Source organism: Dipodomys ordii, unplaced genomic scaffold (assembly GCF_000151885.1).
Source record: "Dipodomys ordii isolate 6190 unplaced genomic scaffold, Dord_2.0 Scaffold74, whole genome shotgun sequence".
Classification (NCBI taxonomy): domain Eukaryota; kingdom Metazoa; phylum Chordata; class Mammalia; order Rodentia; family Heteromyidae; genus Dipodomys; species Dipodomys ordii.
Genome location: NW_012267290.1, coordinates 1,212,651 through 1,238,139, shown reverse-complemented (window position 1 = coordinate 1,238,139; position 25,489 = coordinate 1,212,651). Strand labels below are relative to the sequence as shown.

General features: G+C 37.6%; 1 protein-coding gene across 8 annotated transcripts in view; it reads right to left on the bottom strand.

The window, feature by feature from the left end:
• The window catches only part of Hmbox1 (homeobox containing 1), an 89,499-nt gene that overhangs the window by 59,491 nt on the left and 4,519 nt on the right, over nucleotides 1–25,489 (bottom strand). For all 8 annotated transcript variants that reach the window (XM_013024274.1, XM_013024271.1, XM_013024272.1 and 5 more), the window contains exon 2: nucleotides 1,276–1,355. In XM_013024274.1, coding sequence (XP_012879728.1) covers nucleotides 1,276–1,298 — 23 coding nt within the window. In that variant the 5' untranslated portion in view covers nucleotides 1,299–1,355. The remainder of the gene's footprint in view (nucleotides 1–1,275; nucleotides 1,356–25,489) is intronic.

Genomic DNA, 25,489 nt, shown 5'->3' with positions numbered 1-25,489 from the left:
AATTTACAGAATACTTATACTAAAGGCACTCTGCATTAGACTCTAAAGATGTACTTAATGAGCTAATAGATACTTTATCTTCACTAATATCTGAAATTCCCGGAATTCTTTTATTCAGAAGCCTATTTAATATGAACTGGTGGTTACAGTTCATACATATCCTAGCAAAGAAACACTCTCAACATAATATCACTACCTCAATTTGTATTTCTGCCTGACTCCAGAGAACAGCTAGCAACTGCATTTAGCTAATAGGCTTAACTGCATTATCGTTCTCCACAGGTAAAGAGGAATAGCTAGGATGCAAGGAGTCGGCACACAAGAGCACCATTAGGGTAACATGCTTTTAATATTCTGCTTGTCACAAACAATCTAACACCCACTCTACTCTCTCCAATAGCTAATTATCTATGGCACAAGTTCCTAGACTAGAGAGCTTGTAGACTACAGAGTAAGTATGGGATTGTATATTCCATTGAAAATTAAAGTCAAAATGTACAAGTTGAAAATAGAAATGGAAAAAGAGGTTGAGAGTCTTGAAAGTCCACTCCTTGTCCCAGGACTAGGACACTTACTCATCTCCATATCGATTCTCTTGTTTTTTTTGTTTTGTTTTGTTTTTGTTGGTAGTACTGGGTTTGGACTCTTGGCCCTATTGCATGCTAGCCAGGTACTAGCAGCACTTGAGCTAATTCTCAAGCCCTTTTCACTTTAGGGTTTTTTTTTTTTTTTTTTTTGGCCCCAGATCATACTTCCAGAATAGCTGGGATCACAGGTATTCACAATCATGCTGGATTTTTGGTGGAAACAGGGGCCAGCTAAATTTTGGTGTGTGCTAGCCTTAGAACTGTGACTCTCCTAATCTCTGCGTCTTGTTGCATTTTTTTCTTTTTTGTCAGTTGTGGAGCTTAAACTCAGGGCCTGGGCGCTGTCCCTGAAATCTTTGCTCAAGGCTAGCACTCTACCACTTTGAGCCACAGCACCACTTCTGGTTTTCTGGTGGTTAACTGGAGATAAGAGTCTCATGGACTTGCCTGCAGGGGCTGGCTTTGAACCTCAATCCTCAGATCTCAGTCTCCTGAATAGTTAGGATTACAGGCGTGAGCCACTGGTACCTGGCTTTGTTGTATCTCTTTCTAAATAAAAATAAATTCTGTGTCTAAAAAACTTTTTGCAAACTACAAATGTTTGTTGCCAAATCTAAATTACAATTATAATAATTTCTTAATTTTATTAAAGCAATTTGAAGAATAAAAATTGAGGAAGACTACTTACACCACTGGAAAGGAACTGAGCATACTTTACATGAGGAGGATTAATATTCTGTCCAGGGATGGTCAGCTTTATTTATCATTCTGTAGAATAAAGATAGAAAAATGAAAAATATTTGTCATTCAAGTGTTGATAAAATTTTTATTACACAACCTAAGGAAATTAAGAGTTAATATTAGTTAAATATGTTTCCAAAACTCCCATTTTCAATTTTGAACTGAAGCATTGGCTTAAAGCAAAAAAAAAAAAAAAAATTAAGAGAAAAAAAAAACAAAACGAAACAGGAACTTTCCATATAATTCCTTTGGAAACAGTAATTAAAAAAAAAAAGAAAACAAAAACATGCCCTATGAGTTTAATCTGCTAGCAGGAATCCTTCAGAGAAACAGATTTACACATGCAATGGAATAGATATACTGCAGTGGCATTCAACTTAACATTTTGGTAATCACATCAGTGCACTTATAAAGAATCTAATAAACAAAAAGCAAGCCCTGGCATAATTATAACTAAATGCCTTCAAGTGGGGTAAACGCTGGAGCCATTTTGAGTATATTGCTTACTTTACTGCTAACATCATCTTGAGTGACTTAATTTCTCTAAGCCTCAATTTCCACATCTATAAAATAGGGGTGATAGATGAGAGCTATTAAATAATTTTAAAGGAAGGTGATGAAGTACTTCATAAACTAACAAGTGGTTGGTATTACCAGCAACTTAGAGAAAATGACTATGTCCATGAAGATGACAAACACAGATGTCACCTACACAGATGACAAACACACTGATGATAAAGTAAGCGAAGTACTTCCACCTTGTGACTTGCTTCAACACTGAGGCAATTTCACCTTTTTTAATTCAGACACAAATCTTCACAAACGCAAAAATGAAACCCGTTATTCACAGTTTAGCAATCAAAGATCACAAAGATTGAACTTATTAGCAGTTTTCAAACCATAATGTCTGTAGACAACTATTTCCATTAACTCTAAAAAGTATGTATTAGACAAAGTTAAACATTCTGTTGGAAAAAAAACACACACATTAAAGTACATATTCAGAGGGAAGGGGGGTGACATTGTCCAAAAAGAAATGTACTCATTACTGGATTTATGTAATTGTAACCCCTCTGGTACATCACCTTTATAATAGCAATAAAAAATAAAAAGTAAAAGGAGATAAAGTACAAATTTAGTATTGAGTTATATTAAGTAAGACTAACGTGTCAAACAGTGACTAATTTATATATGTAAATTCTACAAGGCAAAATTAGAATCCTTCACATTTGCATATCCTAAATTGTACTATTAATGAAATTATTCTTATGCTTAATTTTTTTGCAGACTTAAAAAATACATTCCAGATCAAATAAAGGTAAAAAAAATCACAGCAACACACTCTACAACAAAATTTAGAAGATGATATGTCTTCAAAACCCTCTTAACAAAGACAAGAAATATAGGTAGACACAAAAGCTAAAAATTTCTTATTTCAAAAAAAACCCTGGAATCAAAATGAGGGGAGGAAATGCCAGATCCCAATACCATGCTTATAAAAACTCTTCAAATATGCTACAAATCAGGGAAATAACTATTAGTTTAATAATGGGCAAAAAGTATAAAGATTGAAATCCCTTCAAAATGGCATTATCATATTTCATTAATCTGAATTATGATATCTTTTTAGAAGTCTGGTGAGGTATATTAAAATTTAAAATACTTAAGATTTTTGACTTGGCAATTCTACTTCTGAGAATCTATCAAGTAAGTGCATAAGGAAGTATACGCAAGGATATTTATTTTCAACTGTACAAAAGCCTTCCTTCCTTCCTTCATTCCTTCCTTCCTTCGTTCGTTCCTTCCTCTGTACCTCCCTCATTTCCTCTTCCCCTTCTCTCACAATTCCTTTTCTTGTAGTGGTGCTCAGGCCTGAATCCAGGCTTCATGCATGTCAGGCAAGCACTATACTACTGAGATACATTCCAGCCCACAAGTAATCTTTCTAAATTGTAAACAGGGTAGAATCAAACAATACAAAGAATAGATTAGAAGTATACCTGATTTATGTTTGAAAGTTCAGGTTCCTCTTGTTGCCCCCTTGGTCATAATCCAAATTCATTAATTTTGCTAAGCACTGTTTTCCTCTTGCGCAAAGTATGGAAACTATCTACATTTCATGTGGCCATTTTGAGGGCTAAATACAAGGAGATCCTGGGAGTAGGCACCCACAAGTGTTAGCTCCCTCCCCTTTTTCCCTTCTAAGTTTGAATTATGCATCTTTCTAAGAAGTTATTGTATCCTAAGGGGAAAAGTGATTTAAGGAATCAAAAGAGACAGCATTAAAAAAAAAATCAACACAAAACCAAAAAGCCAATCTCAAGGTTGCCTGGCTTGAATTGAGAATACTTGCTTTGTATGGGGGCATTTCTGTGGATCAAGCTATGAGAAAATTGTTTTGTGAGTAGGCAAAAATGCAACACTGAGCAGGTAGCTCTCAGCCAAGAGCTGCCTGGTCAAGGCTTGCTATCCCCAGCAATGCAAGAAGCACGCACTGTCCCATGTTTCTTTCCAAAGTGGAAGAGTTGGTATTTGTTTGTTTTTTTAATTAGGTATATTAATTGTACAAAACAGTAGGTTTCATGGGACATGTTCATACATGCCCATGATGTACTTTGACCACATTCACTCCCCCTTCATCTTCTCCTGTCCCGCCAATTCATGTTTACAGTGTCTGTAACAAACCTTTTTTAATTATCTAGTTAAGAATAAATGACTTGGGGCTGGGAAGGTGGCTCAGTGGTAGAGTGCTTGCCTCACATGCATGGGGTCCTGGATTCGATTCTTCAGCACCACATAAACAGAAATAGCCGGAAGTGGTGCTGTGGCTTAAGTGGTAGAGTGCTAGCTAGCCTTGAGCTGAAGAGCTGAGGGATAGCGCCCAGGCCCAGAGTTCAGATCCCATGACCAATTATTCCCCCCCCCCCCCAAAAAAGAATAAATGACTATTGGAGAAAAACACACCAAGAACAATAGTTTCTAGCCATCTTGAAGAAATTTTTTCCTCCCAAAAAGGAGAAAATTGGGGATGAATGGGGGAGAGGGTCTGACAAGAGGTAGAAAGAGCTGATAGTAATAACTGTGTAGTCTTCCCTTGTAGGGATTTCTGGAAAACTGAATAAAGACAAGATTAACCAGCTATAATTTTCATCCAATGAAATCATAATGTCAGGGAAAGATGAATAGACCACCAAGAGACCAAGTGAAACTCTCAGAGGGGTTGGAGTAACTCGGTTTATTTTATGTGGTGGGCTGAGAGGAGCCCAGATTATATGTTTGTAGCGAGCATTTATTTGTAAGCAAGTTTTGGTGGGAGGAAGGGAGGAAACAGCGCAGGAAGCAAGTGTGATTACGGAGGCTAATGTCCAAGCTCATTCTGGCTCCTTAGTAGTTAACAGTAAGGGTTTGCTTATCACCAGAATGTTCCCTGGAAGTGGGGGGTCCTGGCTTATTTCAGGTTTCCAGGCCTGATGTCGGCCAGGCCAGACTCCTTGACACAAATCCAAAGCTTGCAGACTTTTGGCTACAACTGTTTTTCATAAAGAACTTCAGACAGAAAAACCCTTCTTCCTAAGCTTCATTTCAGTATTCCTTATTATCTGCAATGGAATTCCCTCCAAATAATGAGAAGGATCTGGAAAGAATTTTGTAGAGCTCATAAAAAGGAGGGTAACACACAGGAGTATTTTTTGTTCCTGCCTATTAGAATTCTTTTTTTTTTTTCTTTTTGGCTGGCCGCGGGGCTTGAACTCTGGACCTGGGCACTGTCCCTGAGTTCATTAACTCAAGGTGAGTGCTCTACCATTTGAACTACAGAATCACTTCCGGTTTTCTGGTGGTTAATTGGAGATAAGAGTCTCACAGACCTTCCTGCCCAGGTTGGCTTTGAATGTGTTCCTCAGCTCTCAGCCTCCTGAGTAGCTAGGACTACAGGCTTGAGCCACTGGCACTGGCTGCCTACTCAAATTCTAAGTCCACAGTTCTAAATATTTCTAAAAGCTGTTGGAGTCATAAGAAACAGTAATCAAATGAATAAAAATGTGACATAGGAGCTCATGCTTCAGTAAATTGCAACTAAAAAAACAGTGAAAGGAATTCCAAATAAAGATTCAAAAAGATAACAAATAGCTATATGCAGACCTGTCTACTTAAAAATCGGCAATACTGCGCTGGCAGCAAATGAAGTACATCAAATATGTGAGGAGAGCTAGAGAAACGCAAGGAGCTGCCCACTATGTCTAACAGCAAGGGACAAAATTAGCAGCTAAATAATAATAATACCACCACCACCACTATCAAATAATAGGGGCATCAAATAAAAATATGCTTACTGTCTGGACCCAAACTCTTGTTTAGCATAGCACGCTAAATATCAAAACAAAGTAATTCACTCTAAAGTTCCATTATCACCGGACTAAACTGTCTACTGGACCTGAGAAGTCAGGACTAGACAGACAACAGCCAGAACGCCAGAACAGGCTTAATCAACAGAATGATGAACTTCCCTCAGCATTGGTCTTCACACACAGGCAAAAAGGTAATCCAGTCTTACCCAATCAAATTTTTTTTTTCTGTCTTCAGGTTCCTGTCTTACAAGGAAAGTAATTTTGAAATGACTAACCCAACTGCTTTCTTCAGTCTTTTTTTCTGTCTATAAAACCATCCTCCTCTGCTTGGCTCACTAGAACATTTTATGCTATGCAATGAAATGTTGTCCAACTGTAGAATCTAAAATAAGGCCAATTAGAATCTTTAAACTGAAGGAATTTTGTCCTTTGACAAGGGTTGGCTCCATCCCGTGTATGCATGCTACCTGACCTACATAGTATCTCAAAGATGGACTGGGGTAATTATCAAGGCTGTTGTTTTCAATAGCAAAACTTAACCAACCAAATAAAAACCAGTTTGCTAATCCCACATATAATCCTGCATACAGGGCCTGCATCATTCAGTTCATTGCCAGGCAAAGTAACAATAGCCACTCTACTTCTCTAGATATTAAGTAGCCACTACTATTTACCTTTGAGCTGTACCTTATGGTTGGTCTCAAGATACAAAGTAACTATTTGTGTTGATGGGTTTCATACCATGCTACCCCAAATTATATGGATGTGGCATCTTACTTGGAGTTAAAAGCACATGAAAAGCAACAAATATAGGAAGAGCACTTTGACTTTCCTTTTGCTCCCTGAAAGCAGGAGATAAAAAGCTCCCATGAGTCAGGTGTCCTGCCTGTACCAGAGGAAGGAAGACATTCTTATCACCAGACACAGGATAAGAGAAATCTCATGAGAGAAACAAACCTCTTAAACCAACCCTTATCTGCTTACTCTCTTTTCCAGGACTAACAGCCCTGGTCCAAACCCCTTTGTCTTGTCACTTTTCACAATTTACTACTGTTTGTCCAATGTAGTTCATGCATGGGCTTTTAGTCTTAAGCTTACTAGAGCCCTAATTTTTCTTGTGAGGGCTCCCATGAAAAGCACTAAATAAAATAGTTGTATGCTTTTCTCCTGAAAATCTATTTTTATGTCAGTTAAACTTTTAAGACTCAGCTAGAGATTAGAAGAAGTTAGAGAAGATATTCTATCTCCCATCTATGTGAAACAAGCCATGTTCATTTTTTTTTCCTTATGTCTTTCTGGTCTACTTATTTTATGTTGTTTGGGCATTGCCTGTGCAATCACAAATAAAATCAGATGGTGATAAAATCAGATCACCAAAAGGAGAAGTTCAGAGCATACGTTAGGTAAAAATAAAAAGTTTAGTAACAGGAAAGAGGGTAGGGTCCAAATTACAATGTATATAATCTTTAACCAAGCAATCTGGCTTTAAAGATTTACCCTATAGCTACACTCACACAGGAACAAAACAACTTACGTTTGATGTTATGGTCTGCATATTATTTGCAAGAATAAAAGAAAAGAAATAGCTAGGTGCTGGTGGCTCAAGCCGGTAATCCTAGCTACTCAAGAGGCTGAAATCTGAGGACTGAGGTTCAAAGCCGGCCCAGGCAGGAAGGTCTGTGAGACTCTTATCTCCAGTTTAACCACCAGAAAACCAGATGTGAAGCTGTGGTTCAAAGTAGTAAAGCACTAGCTTTGATCAAAAGACCGCAGGGGTAGCACCTAGGCCCCAAGTTCAAGCCCATAACCAAAAAACAAGCAACAACACCCCCCCCCACACACTCAAGCCAAATAGGGGCTGGGAAGGTGGCTCAGTGGTAGAGTGCTTGCCTCACATGCATGAGGCTCTGGGTTCCATTCCTCAGCACCACATAAGCAGAAAAAGCTGGAAGTGGCCCTGTGGCTCAAGTGGTAGAGCACTAGCCTTGAGCTGAAGAACTGAGGGACAGCACCCAGGCCAGAGTTCAAGCCCTGTGACCAACCAAAAACAACAACAACAACAACAAAAGTAACAAGTCTGCTGAGGTCGGTCCCCGCATGATTAAGGATTCAGCACCTATCAGACAACAAGGCCGTGACCGCCTTCCACATGGTATCCTGCGATTCAGGATGCGGTTGACTCCAGTGGAGCAGAAAAGCGGGGAAGGAAGACCCGAAGAATGAGGTAAAAGAAGAAATGGCATGCATGTGTTCTTTTCCCTCGGATTCTCTGAACTGGTCATAAGCCCCAAAGAAGTAAAGAGAAGATCTGCTCTTCAAGAGGGACTATAAAGTGTGCGAACTACTGCTTTGGGACAGAGACTGGTGCGGGGAGGGGGAGACCCAGCTCTGAAGCACTGGGAGGACATTTCCCCACTGCAGTCTTCACTCTGAGAGTCCCAGCGAGACCTGGCAGTGAAGTGTCTCACTACCGCGGGGCAGGGGGAAGAGCCACAAAGGGTAGCTCCAGAGGGCAGCCCTCCCAAGGAGGACAAGGGAAGACGATCCCACCTCTGTTCCGGAATACACGTGACAAACACTCACGGGCTCTCAGAAACATTTAAGGGGACTTTTGAAAGGGCTGGGGGTTTGTGGGAGTAGGGAGAATGTGTAAGTTACACTCCAACTCTATAGGCGAGAAAGCCTGACACAATTTCACTACAAAAATACAAACATTTTATGGACAGGTGTGAAGGAACAGAAAAGAATGCATGCTGTTAAGAGAGCCCAAACCAAAGTCTTATTGGATTTTTTAAAACTTAGGCTATTACTCACTCCACAGGAAGTGGAGGAGAAAGAAAATATGAGGATGGCTGGAAAGAGGTTACTCAAGGCTCTGCTGGGAACCAACACACTTAGTTATGCAGTACCTACTTTCCAAAGTGAAATCTTTCAACTGCTTTAAAATGATTCTTTTCTAAGCCATTGAAAGCAATGAGATCATGTTCTTGATGAAGTGCCAGCTTCCCCTACCCCCCCCCCCCCGCATGCAACCTAGATTGTTAAAAAGAAGAAAAATTAGAAGAATGAAAAAGAGTAAAGGTAGGAAGAGTCAGGGATCAGAAATAAGGGAAAACATAAATGTGTTTTAACGTAGAGGTAGAAAATCACAGAATGATCAAATAAAGAGTTGTTTTGTTTTTTAAGTTGAGGACATTTTGTTCTGTTCTAAAAATACAGCAAAGTACTTATCTCAATTCAATTTAACCATTTTCCTATTCCATTTTATCCAGAGTTAAAGTAATATACAGAATTATTTTATGCTCTACAGTACAAAAAATAATAGTTACAAATATACAGATGAGGCGGGCATTTATAGGAGATGGAGTTTACACTAAAACCTAAAGGCTTGCCAAATCATAAGAAAATAATTTGAGAGCTAGCTTTATATAATTTGGAATCTTAGGTGAAAATAAAGATATTCAGTATTATACAAAGATAAGCAAGGATGTCAGTACATCAGGGGTGGGACACGTGTGGCCCTGGAGGAAGGGATCCATCCCTCAGGCTATATACAGTTCACAAAATCATTTGGTACCTGATACGACAAACATACATGCTTCTCCTATGCGTCCCATCAGCTGCAAGGTCCTCTGCCTGTACCAACAATTCATAAATGCGCAAATAGCAGGAAAAAGGTTCCCATCCCCTATAAAGAGTAATTCCATCTTGAAACAAACCTCCTATGGTTTATAAACTACATAATAATAATAATAATACTTGGTATACCTCACAGTGCTTTCCACCCACATTGGTAGCTACTATTGTTTTTTCATTTAGTTTTTTGGAAATCTAAACAAACAAAAGTTAAGACAGAAATAGAATGTAAGGATCTAGAACTGCTGGTCCAATGATTGTCAAAAGAGGCTTGCAGATTATTACTCATTCACCCATGCTATTTATTAAGGAGCAACTGTGTTCCAGGAACTATCTTAGGCATTAGAAAGATAATAGAGATTAATCTCTGTAACATAGAAAGCTTAAATGTATGATGGATGGATGAATCTGTCATCTAACTCTCACATATTAAAAATACTCATTTCTCTGTACCAAAGACAAGTGGATTTGTAGAGCCATAGTGTTTGTCTCATTTGACATGAAATCATTTTCTTTTCAGCTAAAAGTATCTAATATGTTCCTGGGAATCACTTAACAAAAGTAGAAAATTACATGTTTTAGAGTCTGGCTAGATATTGTTACAAGTAAAAAGTATGTGGAGGAAGCATCCAGGCAAAAAGTACACTGCTGACTAGTAGTAGTACTGTTGAAGTTTAATTATGTAACATGTAATATATATTTATAATGTCATATTAATTCACATAGCAAATGATATGATTATTTGTTATGACTACATTTCAATTTTCAATTGCTCACAAAAGTAATAATGGTAAAAAAAAGGACTGGCTTGGTATGAAATTACAGAGCATATGCAAAACTAATGTCAGTAGTTCTTCCTGTAGAAAAATGAAAGTAACGATTCTATCTACTTTTAATTTCCACAGTCAACAAGAAATTAAGAAGTTTAACTGAATCTATTTCTGAATCCACTGAAATACTGGGGGGGGGGGATTCACCTCTTCTGAATAGTGAATTATAGTTTGTTTTTAGAAAAAGAGATGTTTTCATATTTATCATTTATCAAAAGAGAGAAACTAAACCCTGCAACAATGGCTGCCGTGGAGGCCACACTTGTGCCTCCAGAGCCATCATAACTGTTCCAAGAGACTTCAGTCACATTGTGACAATCCGCAGGGATCTAGCAATGAGCTAATAAATACATCACTGAGGGACAGGGGACAGATATTTCCCCTCCAGACTAGTAGAAAGCTGGTTACTGGTACACACTTAAGGCTTCCATATTTAAGGGTGTGATTGGTGGAGCTGGAAGCTGGGCACAAATGTATTACATCTTTTCCTGGCTGTATTAGCAGCTTTTTTCTGGCCTGTTTCTGGCTATCTAAGCAGCCTGCTTCTCAATTTCATTGGGTCCTTAAGTAAGGCTTATTTGGTTCTAGCATAGGATAGATGGATTGGTCAAAATAGCGTAGAGATCTTACTGTCAATGGTCTATTGGTTTTGATCAAGGTATCAAAGTAGTCTGTTGATTAAATAGTGGTCAAGGAATTGGGTATTCTAAATTGGATATCATAGGTATAAAGTGAGCTGAGCTGGTTGTATAAAAAGCAGACAAAATTCTCAACCTCAGAGAGGCTGAAGAGCTCCAGAGAGCAGCTGCAAGTAAAATACTGTAGGAAGCTGACACAGCATTAGGTGAGCCACTGAAGAGCTGAGGCTAGTCTGGTCGCCGTGAGTTCCAGAGAGATGCTGTGGAAACCATCACCCAAAGCTTGGCAGCTGTAACACTAACTGCTAGGTGCTGGCTGGGCTGCTGGCACTACCTAAGAATTATATGTCTTTGGTTTTGAAAACTTAGGGCAATAAAGCTCTAGCTTTGAAAGCTCTGAGCTTGCTCTGCCCTGAGCATTTAGATTTTAAGTCTATCACTTTTAAAGCTTGGAGCCATAGCTTCGAGTTCTCAGAGCTTAAATCTATACACTTTTGGGTTTGAAAAATCTAGCCTGTAAGCCTCAGACACTCAGGAGTTTAGGGCTTTCAACACTAAGGGAGCTGCTCCCAGCCTATTTTCAAGCCCCATGACCGACCAAAAAAAAATCTGTTTCCTTGACCACTATTGGCTCAACAAAATACTTGTGATACTTTTGTCAAAAACCAATTGACCCATTAATGACAGGAAGGTCTATTTAAGTTTCATTTTGACCTATCCTTATGCCATACTTTTTGTTGTGTTGTTGGTGGTGGTGGTCGTGGGGCTTGAACTCTGGGCTTGGGCACTGTCCCTGAGCTCTTCTGCTCGAGGCGAGCACTCTACCGCTTGAGCCACAGCGCCACTTCCGGTTTTCTAGTGGTTTATTGGAGATAAAGAGTCTCACGGACTTTCCTGTCTGGGCTGGCTTTGAACCGTGATCCTCAGATCTCAGCCTCCTTAGCAGCTAGGATTATAGGCATGAGCCACCCGGCACTTTGTGAAGAGTAAGTCTTCAAGTTGTTTGCTTCCTCCATTTTTGTTCTTTTTGTAAAATAATTAGGATATTATGTATCTTCTGGATTTCTATATAAATGACACATGCCACTCCACTTACCAAACTCTACAAAACAACCTCCTAGTTTTGACAGAAATTTTGTGGAATATAGATCAATTTCAGGAAAAATGGAAGTTTTAAATTATTGATCTACAACACACAACACATTATTTCTCTCTACTTATTTGGATCTTACCTTATGCCAGTAGTGCTTTATGGTTTTCAGCATTAGATCTTTTAATACATGTATTACTAAGCATCGCTGTTGGTATAATTACATATGGCACTGTTATGCCACTTTTTAGTTATAACTGCTAGTATAAGATGGGAGGCAAAACTAAAATGATTTCTATGTATTTCATAAATTTCATTGCTGTGATAAACTGACTTAACAGAAACATTTTTAATGGATTCCTTGGGAACTTCTAAATACACAGTTTCTCTATGAATAAGGACAGTTTTGTTTCCATTTTTACATTCTATATGTCTTTCTCTTCCTACCACACAGCTTTGACAAAGAATTACACATATACTGTACTTATGGAAATTCTTGCCTTGTTCCTAACCATAGCATGTACTCTTTTACCATTAAGTATGATAAAGTTTTAGGTATTTAGCAAATACCTTTTTTTTTTAAAATAATCTTAAGGAAGTTTTGTTTTTAGCGCTTAGATTTTTTTTAGTTCAATTTTTAAAATCATGAACCAAATTTTCCTGCATCTAATGATTAAACTTTTTTCTACTTCAGTCTGTTAATGTGGATTTGAGAATGTTAAGCCAATTTAAATTTTTGTGTGTGTGTGTGTCGGTCGTGGGGCATGACCTCTGGGCCTGGGTCCTGTCCCTCAGTTCTTCAGCTCAAGGTGAGCACTCTCCCAGTTGAGCCACAGAGTCACTTCTGGCCTTTTCTGCTTATGTGGTGCTTAACCCAGGGCCTCATGCATGCAAGGCAAGCATTCTACCACTGAGCCACCTTCCTAGCTCTAGTCTTACATTTTTTGACATCACATGCCATGATGTATTAACCTGTTACTGTATACTGGATTCACTTATCACTGGGTTTACTTATCATTTCCTAATATTTTATTACAGATTTTTTATTCCTAAGGAATATTGGCCTACAGACTTCCTTGTTTATGTCTTTGCTTGATACCAGAGTAATTCTAGCCCTTTATCAGTGGAGATGTGTTCCCTAACTTTCTATTTTCTGAAAGACTACATGTACTTGGCATTGTTTCTTCTTTAAATATTTGGAGAACTAATCACAAAATCATCTTTCTTTATAGGAAGGTTTTAAACTATAAATTTAATTACTTTACTAGACACAAAGGTTGTATGATTATCTATTTCATCTTCCAATTTTAAGGCAAGCTTTCACTATTTATCCAGGCAGTTCTTGAGCTTGCAATCCTACTGCCTCAACTTTCCGAGTACCAGAATTACAGGCATGTGCCATAATACCCAATCCTCTATTTCTACTTTAGTAAACTTTGATGGTTTGTGTCCATTCAAAAACCTAAGATGTCAATGTGGCTCATGATATTTTAAATTTTATATTTTTTACTATATAGCTAAGGCTAGTCTTGAACTAGACAGCCCATGCTGGCCTAGACTTCTTGCCTCTTGAGGTTATAGATGTGCACCACCAGGCACCCATCTTCTGATTATTCTTTTAATGTTTGCAGTATATGTTGTGTATTTACTCTTTTATTCCAGATACTGACTTTTTTTCTTGCTCAGTCTACCTAAAGATCTGTCCATTTTATTGGTTCTTTTTCAAAGTATAGCTGTTTGATTATTTTTCCTGCTGGTTTTCTATTTTACTCATTACTACTTATTGATCATTTCTCTCTCTCTCTCTGTTTACTCTGTGTTTAATTTGATCATATTTGTTCCTTAAGAAAAAACAGATCACTGATTTGAGTCTTTTTAGTTCACAGGTCTCTGACTCACATGAGAAGAGGTAAACTTAATGCAACTCAAGAGATTGCGGACTTCTACAACAAGGCTCTAATCAGTTAAGACCTTGGGTGGAAAATGAACATTTTTATATGAGAAGAACATGAGTTGTGGCAGTTGAGGGGTGGACTGCAGTAGGTTATTTTCATTCATGTCAAAATTGCTTCCTTACAGTGTAATTTTGTCCTTCTTCCTATCTAAAGAGAGGACTATAGTATGACTGGACTTGAGAGCTTGCTTTTAGTAACGGAATGTGCCAGAATCGAGGTTATGACTTTCAAACCTAAACCTCAAGCCTCTGCTAGCTTCAGCTTTTAACTTCCTTGGAAAGCGATCCAAGGTCATCATATAAAGAAGAGGATCTAGTTTATTCAAAGTTGTACATACATATCTCAGCTAGAAGACACTCACTCAAGCATTGCAGTATTTTACTTATTGTCTTGGCATAGAGGAGGCATCCATAAATTAGAGTCGGATGAAAGTGGGCCCGAAGTTAGTTAGGCAACTAATAAATACCAGAATGTGGAAGAGCTAGAGGACAACTTTTGGCTTCTTGATTTGGTTCTTGACTAATAGTCACTACATTGCAGGCACTTCAACTTCAACAGGTGGCAATATTAATCCTATTAGTGCTCTAAAATTACCCAACAATTACAAATGTATAATAAATAAAAGATTAAAAACCAGGCCTGGGCAGCTCAGTGAAGATTACCTGGCCAGCATATGTAAGATCCTGAGTTCTTCTCCTAGCACGTGTACATATACATGCACATACAAAAAAAGCAGACTAGTTACATAGCACAGCACTCCATTTATCTGGATTTTCTTTTCAATCTAGTCCTTTAGGCTCATCCATAACATTTCTTTTTATCACCTCAAAGCTTACTTTAGTTTTTATTTGCTATGTAGATGTCGGCATCTGTCTTTTTTCCCTTCCTATCTCTCATTTCTCTCCTTTTTGTAGTTTGTAGAAATTTTGTTTACACATCAATTGCATTTTAGACCTTATATTCTAGACCTTCTCAGGTGGAGCATTTAATACACAACTAAGAACTTTTCCAATGAACCCCAAGATAGGGGCACAAGGTTTTATCTTTGCTGCTGTTGTTTTTAATATATTTATAATGTACAATGTGTTTTGTTTCTTTTGTATGTTCTTCCCCCATGGTGTAAGCCCTGCTTTCACTGCATTTGATTCCAGTGTCCTGCATCTTGTATTATATACATTTTTCTAATTTGGGGAGAAGTAAAACAACAAATGCTGAAACAAGGATGCAGGTTGACCCTTGTAAACGAATTTTACAACTTGGGGTGGGGGGGAGGAGTTGGGGAGGTGGGGTGGGAAGGGATGGTAGAAGAAAAACAAAGGAGGGGGTAACAATGCTCGATGGGAAATGGACTCATGACCTATGACCTTACTCCTGTAATTGTAACTCCTCTGTACAACATCTTTACAATAATATATATATTAAAAAAAAAAAAAACCTTTTCCACATTTTGTCCTCTACAGCCCTGCCATTGGTGTGGGGAAGGGGGAGCAATAACAGCTTCATGACAGTTTCTTATCACTTGAGATGCAGTTGAGGATTCTCTATACATTGGTTATAAAGTTTCACATTACTGCTCCCAAACCAGAGGCAACTGGTGAAACACTACCTATTTAATATGACATAAAAACATTTGTGTACAAGACGTTATATCGAAAAACGAACTTTACAACTTTGGCGCAGGAGTGGGGGGGTGGGGAGGGACAAGTGGGGGAGATGGGAAGGGATGGAAAGGGGAAACAAAGGAAGAAGCAACAATGCTTGATGAGAAATGTATTCATTACCTTGCTCATGTAATTGTAACCCCTCTGTACAGTATTATCACAATAAAAAAAAGTTTCAGGGAAAAAAATAAAATATTGGGCAAAAGAACCACATTTGTTACTTTTCACTAAGCAAAAGAAAAATTTTTATTTCAGACATATGTGACATTCAAAGACATTCAAACAACTAAAAAGTTCTTAAAACTTCTATAAATAAACATTGCTACAATACTTTTGGCATTCAACATAAAAATTTTTTCTTGAATATCATTTATATCTACCATGCCATGTACACTATAAACACATTTGATGGTCATGGTTATTTGCTCTATTAGTGTCACTCCAGTTAAGCTCCTTTACATAATTAAAAGCGCTATTACAGAAGGATGTGGCATTGTCTTTACTTAGCCAAAACTTAATGGAATAACTTAAATCAACTGCAGTACAACCACATTATGCAATACTTTGTAAATGTAGTGAAGAATGAAGTTCTCTGTGTACTGAAAAATATACAGTCATCAAATAAGGTGTAAAAAAAAAAGCATATATACTTTCTGACTAGGATCCCAACTGCCCAGAAAGAGCAAGAACTGACAAATAGGATTGCATCCAATTAAAGTTTCTGCAAAGAAATAAAAAAGAAAACAGAAAACGCTACCAAAACCAAAGAGACAACTTATAGAATCTCTGCTGTCAACAGATAAAAGATTAATACCCAGAATATACAAAGAGCTCAAAAAAGTTAACAGGAAAACAAGTAATCCAATTTTAAAATAGGCAAATGAACTAAAAGATCTCAGAAGAAAAAATACAAATGTCTAATAGACGAATGAAGAAATGTGCAAAATCCTTAGCAATAAAATCAAAATTACGGTAGGATTCTATTGCACCCCAGTCAAAATGGCAATCAAGAAGAAAACAACAATAAAGGGAGGCAAGGATGTAGAATTCAAGGAATCTCTGTTGGTTAGGATATAAGCTACGGCAACCACTATAGAAATTAGTGTTAGTTCCTGAAAACAAAACAAACAAACAAAAAAAAAACAAGAAAGAAAGAAAATAGATCTAGCCTATGATTCTGCCATACTCCTTTTGGGAACACACCCAAAAGAGTATAAATTCCTGAACAGCCATGTTTATTGCAGCTCTGTTCACAAAGCCAAAGTGTGTGATAGTCAAGGTGTCCAACAACTGATACATGGTTAAAGAAAATACAGTACATGGAATATTACACAGTGATAAAGAAAAATGAAATTATGACACTGGCAAAAAAAGAAAAAGGCTGAGACTGGAAATCATGTTGATTAAGTTAAACAAAGCTCAAAAAGCCAAATATGTTTTGGCTCACTTGTGAAATCTAGACCTAAATGACAAAAATATTCATAGACATATATATTCACACATACACACACATACACGAGAAAAAGAGAAAACATGATTACAACTATGGGATTTATGGGTTTGTTTAGGGTAAAAATGGAGGCGGGGAAGAGGAAATAAGAATGTAGGGTAATAACAGCAAAATACATTGTATGAGTGTAGCATGCAACATCTCACTGAAAACTGTGAAACAGAGGGGTAGGGGCAATAGGTTAAGAACAAATAGAGGAGGTTATTCTGTTTAAAATAGAAAATATGCACATGTGAAATACCATAGTGTAATTTGAATGAAATTGGGGGTTGGATACCAGCAGGAAAGGACAAATTGAGAAGGTGAGTAAAAGTAAGATCTACATATGTTATCTGCATATTTGAAAATAGAATGATGAAACCTAGTGAAATTGTCCTTGGAGAAATAAAGAGGAATGCTAACACGGATGATATTGATCAAGATGCATTGTAAATACGTGTGGAAGAGTCACAATGTAACTCCTCGTGACACACTGATTTGGTTAATAAAAATTTTTGGTTAAAAAATAGTGTTGAGCTGGGTGCTGGTGGCTCACACCTGTAATCTTAGCCACTCAGGAGGCTGAGATATGAGAATCATGGTTCAAAGCCAGCCCAGGCAGGAAAGTCCATGAGACTCTTATCTCCAATTAACCTCCAGAAAACAGCAAGTGGCGCTGTGGCTCAAGTGGTAGAACGCTAGCCTTGAGCAAAAGGTCTTCAGGGACAAGACCCAGGCCAAGTTCAAACCCCAAAACTAACAACAACAACAACAAAAAGGTGTTGAAATCTTAGCCAAAGCACTAAGGCAAGAGAAATAAATAAAGAGGTTACAACTAACCAAAGAAGTCAAATTATCCCTATTTGCCAATGATATAATCTTATATTTAAAAGACACTAACGATGACACCAGAAAATGATTAGTTCTGATCGTTTCCAAGCTATAAAATGAACATACAAAAATTAGTACATTTCTCATGATTTTCAACAGGGAACAATGTAACAGATATCAGGAAAGCAATCTCATTCACAATAACCTCAAAAAAGAAAAAAAATCTAAGAATAAACCAAACCAATAACATGAAAGACATTCACACAAGGAAAACTATAAAAAATCAAGACAAGAACTGAACAAAAAGTGAAAGCCCTCCCCTATTCAAGATGAATCAATGTTGTGAAAATGGCCGTAATGGAAAGCAATCTACATATTCAATACAATCTGATCAAAATTCAAAGCACTTCAGAGCTTAAAACAATAATATCCTAAGATCCATATTGGAAGTATAAAAGATCTCAAACAGAAAGAACAATTCTGGGGATTGGGGTGGGAGACGACAATGCTAGAGACATCACAACACTGATTTCAAATTGTACGACAGAGCCATGGTAATAAAAACAGCGTAGTATTGGCATAAAAACACAAACTTGTAAACCAATGAGACAGAAGAGGGTCCAGAGATAAGCCCACACAGACATAGATATCTCATTTACAAACTCCAGTACTGCCAAAAAATTAATAATAACAATACAAACTAAACAAGATGTTCATATATTCATCTGAGAATACAAACCATACTTATATCAATGTACAATAAACGATGCATGCTGATGAATTAAATCAGGCAATATAATAATTAAATCACACACCTGTTACTTAAAAGGATCACTGAAAGAAAGGCTTCATAATTTAGCAGTCACCAAACTGCTTGAAGATTCAGGACAGAAGTAGAAGAGAAGTAGCTTAAAAACACAGAGACAGGGAGTAGCCTGTAGGTTTCTAAGACAAAGATCTGGCATTGAGGCACACAAATCACTGTCTACATAAATCATTTTACACTACATGAGACTGTTGAATACATACTACACAATAAAGTAGTAACAAAAACAAAAAAATAAAGTGAATTACTCTGAAAATTCAAAACCTATCTCCAAAAAATGGTTATTCAAATTCCCCAAGTGTTGATCCCAAGTAGGCAGAATTTGACTGTAATGAATCAATGTTGTCTTTGTCAGCATCAGTGAGAGTATATAAAACCAGGACATAACCAGGTTCTGATGACACACAACTGTAAATCCTAGATACTCAGAAGGCTGAGATCGGAGGATCATGGTCCAAGCCAGCCCAGGCAAGAAAGTCTATCAGACTCTTATCTTTAATAACGCACCAAAAAAGCCAGAAGTGAAGCTGTGGCTCAAGTGGAGAGTGGTAGCCTTGAGCAAAAAAGCTCAGGGACCATGCCCAGGCTCTGAGTTCAAGCCCCTACCCCGTTCCCCCTTCCAAAAATAGCTTCAATTCCTTATAGCTCCTAGATGTCCTTAGCCCAATGCAACCAACCTATGCTCTCTAGGTCCCCTTCCATGCAAACTGGCATGGTATACTAATTAGGCTCCATTCTCATAGGCTCTACTGTGAGCCAACCAAGAGTGGGTTGCTTTCTTCTTTCACTGTATACCAGTTGTTCTTGCAACTGTGGAATTTAATTACACATTATCTAAACTAACAAAATGAAGTTTGAAGACTTGTTTCTAAAAAAATGTTACAAAACATGGGGTAAGTGTTTTAGTACAAATTAGAATGGTTTACTCAAAAAAGAAAAGTGCTATTGAATTTAATGTGGGTGAGTCTACTATAAAAGACTTGGGGAAACAAGAGACTAAGATATGACTCATTGATTTTAAGTGTCTTTCAGATCTTCCTTCATTTTAAAGAAATCATAACTTGAAATCATAAATGGTACATTCATTGTGGTATGACTTATGCATGAAAATCATACAAAGAGTGAAAACCCATGAATTCATACGTTAAAAATTGCTTGTCGCCCTAGGACCAAGTTTCTGGATTCCAGCATTACTGACACTTTGGATGAGAGAATTCCTTTGGAGTGTGGAAAAAAGTGGCAAGTGAGTTGAATAATATTTAATTTCTGCTTAAAATTAGTTTTTATTTTTTGCTGGTACTAGGATTTGAACTCAAGGCCTTGGCAACGTCCCTTAAGGCTAGCTAGCGCTCTACCATTTGAGTCACATCTCCACCTCCAGCATGTTGGTGGTCAACTGGAGGTAAGAGCATCAACTTTTCTGAGCCACTGGCTTCAAACTCAGATCTCAGTCTCCTGAATAGGTAGGACTGCAAGTGTGAGCCACTGGTGTACCTGGCTTCTAATTCATTTTGTGGGTTTTTTTAAAAAATGGTTTTTACTATTCCAACTGTACTAATCACTACTAGTTTCAATGAAGTCATTTAAGATGAGTTTTTTATACTTAACAGGAAGACAAAAGACAATCCTTAACAGGGAAAGTGCCAAGTAAGAACCTAACTTTATATATAATCATTCTTTTCTCTTCACTCTTTTTCTTAGATCAAGACTAAAGTCTAGATATGCTCAAAAAACAAGGCAGAAACACAGGATTACTGTGTATATTAACATAAGAAGAGAGTGAAGACAGAAAAAAGCACAAAGGAGCCATCTAGAAACAATTTCTAGATGAAAAAAGTCATTATCTCTGGCCAACTTAAATTTCATTCACAACCATGTTTACTACCGACCCAGTCAACATCAGTCAAAAGAAGTTCATATACACAAATGCCAGAAAATTCTAATGTCTACTAGAAAGTAAGTAGTTATAAATAATGAAAAAGAACCTCAAAAACCTGAGATATGTCTTTATGCATATTTATGTATATGTATATAAACTAAAAAAAAGTTGCAGCATTTTTTACATCACCATCAAGTAAGCATTAGAGAATCTAATTTTCACATGCAAAGAACAATTAGAAAATCAAATTATAAAGCTAATTTCTCTTTGGAATAATTGATTGCTTTTTCCATCATTGCCACAACAATACTTCCATCATACAATGTCCCTATCAAGAGCCAGAATCTGCAAGTCAGGCCTTGGTGGCTCATGTCTGTAATCCTAAAGGACTGTGGTTTTAAGCAGTCTTACAGCTCCTTCAACACAGGTGGGTGTGATGGTAAGCACCTGCCATCTTAAGTGATGTGGGAAGCTGAGTTCAGGAGGATCATTGTTCCAGATAAGTTTGGCAGAAAAGTCCAAGACACTCCATCTCAATAGAAAGACACTGGGCATGGGTGCACCTGCCAGTCATCCTAGCTAAAATAGGCAGATTATTGTCCAGGTGTGCATCTAGGCAAGAAGCATGGTCCTATCTCATAAAGAACCAGACCAAAAAGAGACTAGAGGTATGGATTAACAGTAGAGTGCCTGCTTGGCAATCATGATGGAGTCTGAGTTCAAACTATTGTACAGCCGCCAACAACAACCCCCCTTCCCCCGCCTCCAAAAAAATAAATAAAGCAGAGGTGGAGTCTCTGCTCCCTTGTAGGCCTCCAAGATTACATGTAGAATTCCATGCACTAACAATGACGTTTCCAAAGTTAGATAACATAAAGCAATATGCCTTGCCAGGCACCAGTGGCTCATGCCTGTAATCCTAGCTATTGAGGAGGCTGAGATCTGAGGATCGCAGTTCAAAGCCCGTCCGGGCAGGAAAGACCGTGAGACTCCCACCTCCAATAAACCACCAGAAAACCGGAAGTGGTGCTGTAGCTCAAGCGGTAGAGTGCTGGCCTTGAGCTGAAGAGCTGAGGGACAGCGCCCTGGCCCAGAGTTCAAGCCCCATGACCAACCAAAAAAAAAAAAGATTTCCTGTTGTTCTGGTAAAGGGGGTAGGGTTGGAGGAAATGAGGTTATCCTCACTCAGAAGATAGTGAAGCTAAAATTTCTACATTACCTTTACTTATATACCCCAATCATTCTTAACACTGCCTTTGGAATCAGCATTTTATAGCCAAATACTTAACTGAGGAATTCAGATGCAGTAATCCATTTAGTACTAAAGGTCCTAGATCAGAGAGTAATAACCCACATGCCGTGTGGAGACTGGGTTTCACAGTTTTCTTTCTGATCCTACCAAAACTAAACTGTGAGCTTTCTAAAGGCAAGGCCTACATTTTACAAAATAATGCATTGATATTAGTTAGACGGCTGAGAATTAATAAAGCAACTGTGAGAATGAAAGTGGGAGTGGAAAGAATCCAGTCAATAGGACACTCAATGACCTCACATTTTAATTATCCAATTCAAACACATGAAAGGGAAACTAAAATGTTACGGGGATGAAAACAAAGCTCAAAATATACAGGAGCAAAGTAGTTTGTTTGAACTAACGAACCATTTTAAAAGAGAAAACGCAGAAAACTCCTTAGGAATAGGAAAATAAGATTTTAGTAAAGGAGGAAAGAAAGTGGAGAAGCTTTTAATAAGCAAAGGACTTTTTAAAGGTAAAGGAACTAAAAATGATCACATGGCATAATTTGAACTGAGATACAGTGGCTTTGTACATGACCTGAGGAAAAGCTGTATGAGTATTACCGTTTAAGTGCAGCGCACCATGGAATAAGGGAAGAATCAGGAAGGTCAGCTGGAACCATCCTGGTCATCTCGAGCAGGGTCATCTTAGGCATGGAAAAGAATGAGCCTCATATCATATGATGGCCAAAGAATCAGCACATCACTGCCAGTTAGATGGGAAAGAGAGAAAGAAAGAGAAATAGAGAAAGGCAGGTACCAACAGGTGATTTAAAAGTTTAAAATCTAGGTACAAAGACCAGAGATAGTGTTAGCAAGAAAAGAAAAGGATGATGAAAAAAGGCTTGGATAGAAAAAATTTTAATTAGGGGAAATATAGGCGTTAACATCAAACACAAAACCTTACCATAAGGAAAGTTGAGGAGAAAATAAAGAAAAAAATCAGCTAGAATTCTTTGTCATGGGCTGTTTATAGAAAAACCATCTTTAAAGTTATTTTTTTCTTTAAGCTAATCCCCTTGCAACAAGTCTGAAATACATATGACATGATCTTACCATCAACCTGATATGATTTCATGAGCACTGTCAAAGACCAAACTAAAGTCAAGATAGTTATAATTTTGATCATCCAATACAGAGTCTAACATATTAGGCAAGTTCAGGCCAGCATGAACTACATAAAAAGATGCAGGAAGCCTGGGCTATACAATGAGACCGTTTTAAAAATAAACATACTAAAATATAAAACAAAACATTCAAACTTTTAAGTAATTTTAATCATATACAGAAAATTCCAATGTAATTGTTAAATTTCAGAAAGTTCAGTGAGTGTTAATATGAGTCCTCATTTCAACAAAGCTTGCCAATATTGAGATTTTGGCTGTAGTTGGGTTGGGATTTTGAACTCAGAGCTTAGCACTTGCTGAGCAGGTGCTGTAACAACTTGAGACACACCCTTTTCCTTCTTGCTTTTTTTCAGTTTGTTTTTATTTTTGTTTTTATTTTTTTGGTCCAGTTGTGGGGCCTGAACTCTGGGCCTGGGCACTGTCCCTCAGCTCTTCAGCTCAAGGCTAGCGCTCTACCACTTGAGCCACAGAGCCACTTCCAGCTTTTTTCTTTTTGCTTATGTGGTGCTGAGGAATCGAACCCAGGGGCTCATGCATGTTAGGCAAACGCTCTACCACTGAGCCACCTTCCCAACCCTCAGTTTGTTTTTAGATAAGGCCTTTATATTTTGTCTGGGCTGGCCTTAGACAACAACCCTCTTACCTTCCCTCCCAAGTTGGAATTCCCTCCAAGCTGGAATCACAAGTATGTACAATTGTGCCCAGCCCAATATATAATTTCTTATGGCAAAAAAAAGTAAGAACAATTTTCACAGAACCTTTACATGTGTGCCAAAAGAATTTCTGAAACACTACAGTTCCATCAATAGGTATCTTTTTGTCTTAGTTATACTGACAAAGCAACAAAACGTATGAAAAGAAAAAAATATTCCATCTCTGGCTTGATTGTGAGGATGGTTATATAATCTACCTACGTGAAAAAACAGCACGGAACTACACACACACATTGTATCAATGTTTTTTCTTCAAATTTTTTTCTTGTCTTGTTTCATTTTGTGGTAATGGGGATTGAATTCGGGGTTTGGGCATGCTAGGCAAGCGCCCTAGCAGTAAGTTATAACCTCATCCTGTCTGTCCTACGCTTCCCTCCTCAGTTTTAATGCTGTACTTAGGTTATGTAAGATGTGATCAATAAGAGAAACTGTGTGAAAGGAACAATGCTCACTTTAATATTTTTGCAACTTCCTGTGAATGAATCTATGAGCCTTGAAGTAAGTACCATTTTTATTCCCATTCTACAGATGAGGAAACTGAGATACACATTTTAAATTACTTGTCAAGGTCACACAATGGCAGAACCAGGATTTGGACACAGGTGGAATGACTTCTTTAAGTTTGGACTTGTCTGAAAGGAACACAGGCAGAATGACTAAAAGTTTGCATTTATCTGAAAGGCTGCAGGATTACAGGAAAAGTATGGCTGACAATCAAATTCACATTTGATTTTGGCAAGATCCCATAGGTACAAGTGTAGAATGACTAATGAAAAAAACTGAATACAACAAGATTAGCTAAGAGACTGATGTAATTAAGTCAGAAACAATGAATTAAGAGAACAGAAATAAAATGAAAACAAAGTGAATATCTACAAAGAGTGGAAAATCAAGCTGATTTCATGACTTGGGGAGGAGTTAGGGTGATTTCAAGGCTTGACTCACTAGACCCAAAGCAAGAGTTTAAAATTTTAATAACACTACCATCTTATCAAAATCCTAAGGCCAGATAGACAGGTTCAATTCTAAGTCATTCTCCCTGAAGAGAACATTTGATCTTCTCTCTGTAATAACTGTGACTCTATATATTAAAGTTTAGTCACTTGGCAACTTCATACTAATTGTTTAGCATGCATTTAGTTTTAAGAGTTATTAAGTTTCAACACACTATATGTGGATCATCACTGGATATTCTCTATAGCCAGTATAGAGAATATAGCCAGTATAGAGAATTTAGTAAGTGTTATAATCAGTACTTTGTAAGTTTAAGAAAAACCTAGATGCCCTGGGAGTGGAATCATTTTATCCCTTACAAGGAGTCTAGTGTCACCTGTCTTAAGAGTAAAAAACATTAACTGACCATGTCAGAGCTAAATAAGACTACTGTTATCGATTTCCTTTGGTTCACAAAGGTCAAATACCAAAAAATAAAATAAAATAAAAACACTGTCCTTATAGCTTAAGGACCTGCAAAACACAGCCCCAGAATTATAATCACTAGAAAAGCTTACTGTGCCTTCAAGTTTATTATCAGTTAGGGTAAAATAATGCAAAAGCCAGGGCCTTCATTAACAGATTGCTCCTAGAAAGTTTTCAAGACGAAAGATAGTGAACTTCCAACTTGTTTTATCTAACATCAAGAAAAACAAGTTATTTAAGGCAATGGAATATGTTTAAGTAGATGCTAACACGTGTGTGTGTGTGTGTGTGTGTGTGTGTGTGTGATTCAAGCACTCTACCACTGAGCTACAATACCAGCCCAATGAAAAGTTTCACATCACATAATCACTTGGAAAAATCTTTACTCTGCACATACAACAGATTCTAAGTCTAGTAAAAGCTAA